Here is a 3,764-nt window from a genome sequence, read left to right on the forward strand (position 1 = left end):
TGGCGGTTGTATACTCGTTCGACAAGTTCCGTCCCTATCTCATCGGGGTAAAGACTATTGTGTTCATAGACCATGCCGCCATCTGCCACCTATTTGCCAAGGTGGATGCCAAGCCGAGGTTGATAAGATGGGTCCTTTTACTGCAGGAATTTGATTTAGAGATCCGGGACCGGAAGGGATGCGAGAATGTGGTGGCTGACCACTTATCAAGATTGGAGCACTGTTTTGAAGGTGAAAATCTGAAGCTGCCCATCAATGAAGAATTTCCCGATGAGCATCTGTTCTTTGCTCAAGGCTCATCTCCGTGGTACGCAGATATTGTGAACTTTTTAGTGGAAAGAGTCATCCCCGAAGAGTACAAGGCATATCAAAAGAAGAAGTTCTTCCACGACGTCAAGTTCTACTTTTGGGATGAGCCGTTCTTGTTTAGACGATGTGACGACATGGTGATAAGAAGATGCATTCCCGAAGATGAATGGGAACTTGTGATGAGGAAATATCACTCTAGTCCTAGTGGAGGACATTTTGGAGCCAACCGAACGGCGATGAAAGTGCTTCAATGCGGTCTTTATTGGCCGAGTATATATGGGGATTGTCAAACATTTGTGCTTCATTGCAATGAATGTCAAAGGGCCGGGGGAGTTTCAAAGAAGAAAGAGATGCCTTTGACTACTATTGTGGAGGTGGAGCTTTTTGATGTATGGGGGATCGACTTTATGGGTCCCTTTCCACCTTCATCCGGGCATCAATACATACTCTTGGCGATTGACTATGTCTCAAGGTGGGTAGAGGCTATCCCCACCCACGCCAATTCCTCCAAGGTCGTGATTACCTTTGTGCAAAAGAACATCTTCACAATATTCGGGGCTCCAAGAGCTTTGATTAGTGATGGAGGGTCCCACTTCAAGAATAGGTGGCTCGAGCTCGTGTTACAAAAATTTGGTGTCAAGCACCGAATTACTACACCCTATCACCCTCAAGCAAATGGTCAAACGGAGCTAGCTAATAGAGAGATAAAGGGGATACTTGAGAAGACGGTGAATGCTAATAGGTGCTCTTTGGGCATATAGGACGGCGTACAAGACGCCGATTGGCATGTCACCATATCAATTGGTGTTTGGTCAATCTTGCCATCTTCCCGTGGAGCTAGAACTTAAGTCTTATTGGGCGGTGAAGCAATTCAATGTCGATTACTACAAGGCGGGGAAGGAGAGACAACTCCACCTTAACCTTCTCGACGAGTTTAGAAATGAGGCATTTGAGAACTCTTCCATCTATAAGGAGCATCTCAAAAGCTATCATGACAAGATGATCGAGAAGAGGGAGTTCTTCCCGGGGGATTCCGTGCTATTCTTCAATGCACGAATGAAGCTCTTCCCCGGAAAACTCAAGTCCAAGTGGTCCGGACCATTCAAGGTGAAAACGGTGATGAAGAATTTTCACGGCCAATGGCCAAAACTTGAAGAAGTTCCATAGCTATGAGCAAAAGGAGGAGGTGTTTGTGCTCACCTTGGAACACTCCCAATGAGCTTGCAAAACGTCGAGCATGCGACGTTAAAAAGCTGCGTTGTAGGGGAGGCAACCCCTAGTAGGTACTTTTATTGTTTTTTTTGTGTGTGGTTGTGGTTTATTGTTTTTGGCTTGTTTGTTTTTTGTTCCTTTTCTTTGGTGTGCTTATTTCCTTCTTCATCTAGTGTTGTCTCTTTCTAACCCTCAGTAGTAGTGGCTTCCTCTTTATATTTTGGAATTGGGACTTGTGGTGTTGAGTTTGGTGTAGGGCTTGGAAAGGAAAAGAAGCATTAGGCGGCAGAAACCTCCCAAAAATTGCAACCCGACCGGGCTAATATTTAGTTCAAAAATTGAAACCCGGCCGGGTCCGGTTTGCAAATCGTCTGAAGTCAGGAAGGGGCCAAAAATTACAACCCGGCCGGGTTAATTTCCAGTTCAAAATTATGACCCGACCGGGTAGGAGTGACGCGTCAGAGAAGGGTCTAAAAGTGTAACCCGGTCGGGTTAAATTTCAGTTCAAAAATTCAACCCGGTCGGGTCCGTATGCGCGAGTCCTAGGTCTGTTTAAGGTACGAATTCTTTTTCTCCTCCTTCCATACCAGCCGCTGCTCTCTCTCAACCCCAGGTACGAGTCTCTCTCAACCTCCTCTCACCCACAATCTTCTCTCAATCCCACACAATTCCCTCCACCCATCTCTTATACTTGTGATTTGGAAAAGTTTCACCGATTAATTTGCGGATTTTGGCCAATTGCACAAGAATTTCAACAATTTTCTCCTTCTAAACAACCAAGGTATGTTTTCTGTTTTCCACCCCTCTAGTTCACGAAATTATTGCTATGCATTTAGTTGGGTTTGAAGTTTATGGAACATTTTAGTTGAATTTGATAAGTATGGTGCTTGAGACGTGAAATATGCATATAATTGTTGAATTGCTTGTGGGTATAGCCTTCAATTAGGAATGGGTATGGTTGAATCGTTCAATTTCCTGTTGAATTGCTTGAGATTTAATTTGTTGAAATATACCAATATGCTTGGTTTTGAATTATAACTTGATAATGTGAGCTCTGGCGTAGGGATTGAGTCTATCTCCCTAATTCATGTTAAGTGTTTTATTTGAATTTTAGAAATTGAGTCTATCTTTCTAAAGTTCATCTTATTTGTTGCCCTATATGATTGAGATATCAATATGATTGAGATTGGAAATTGGTTTGTTGGGTGCTTGATGAAAGGTATAGGGATCGAGTCTATCTCCCTAATTTTGATGTTATAGCTTTTGATCTTAGGAATTGAGTCTATCTTCCTAATTTCACCTTGTTTTTGTTTATAAATCTTTAATTGTGGACTAAAGTTTGGGGGAGTTGGCTCCTTGTTGTGGTTGATTTCAGGTACAATTTCAGATGGCCAACTTTGCTAACCCACCCTCGGGCTTCGAATGTGACCTTAAGAAACAGAGATGAGAAGAACAGATGGGCAGCATTGGCACTTTTGGATAGTATGCCGTCCCGATACCCGGTGGTTGACTTACTCACCTATATGGGCATTCAGAAATCTTGGGAAACGCTCAGGGAAGCGGGCCACCTTAACTTTCTCTTTGCACACCGCTATGGATCTTACAAGGCCTTAACCTTGGAGTTCCTATCCACTCTCCAAGTGAATTACATCAACAGAGTATTGGTCTCCATCACTTTTCGCTTGGACAATGTGGCCCACACTCTCACTTTGGCGGAGTTCAACTCTATCTTTGAGTTACTCGATGACAATGAGGAAGGGTATACTGAAGAGCCTCAGGATTATGACAGGCACGACTTCTGGGGTCACATTACATTAGATGAGGCTACGTCTAGCCAGGGCCCTACTTTTACCCCATCCCGTGCCAAAATCAACTCCATTCGGAACCCGGTGTTGAGGTACATGGCCAAGGCTTTGGTTTGTTTCCCGTTAGCAGATAAGGAACTGGGAAGCATTTCCCAAGATATACTCTTCATGCTATGGGGCATGTTGGCCCATCGAAGGATCAATACTGGATACTATATGATCAAACATTTGGAGAGACATGCGAAGAAGAAAAGTGGGAAATTATGCTGTGGAGGTGTGATCACCCGCTTGGCCCTCCATTTTGAAGTTGACATAGAGGAGCGTCACCCAGATTCGGGGAGCATGTCAATCGATTGGGACATTCTGAAGAAATCAGGCATAATCACTGTGGACAGCAGGGGCGCCGGGTACTTTGTTATAGACCCGAATACGTTCTTC

General features: G+C 44.1%; 1 protein-coding gene across 1 annotated transcript; it reads left to right on the plus strand.

Moving 5' to 3' along the window:
* Positions 1–1,095: 1,095 nt before the first annotated feature.
* On the plus strand, positions 1,096–1,476 carry LOC121770365. Its single transcript, XM_042167106.1, has one exon. The coding sequence runs from the start codon at positions 1,096–1,098 to the stop codon at positions 1,474–1,476; it is 381 nt and encodes a 126-aa protein (XP_042023040.1).
* The last annotated feature ends 2,288 nt before the right edge of the window (positions 1,477–3,764 follow it).

This window comes from Salvia splendens, chromosome 16 (genome assembly GCF_004379255.2).
Source record: "Salvia splendens isolate huo1 chromosome 16, SspV2, whole genome shotgun sequence".
In the NCBI taxonomy this organism is placed as follows: Eukaryota; Viridiplantae; Streptophyta; class Magnoliopsida; order Lamiales; family Lamiaceae; genus Salvia; species Salvia splendens.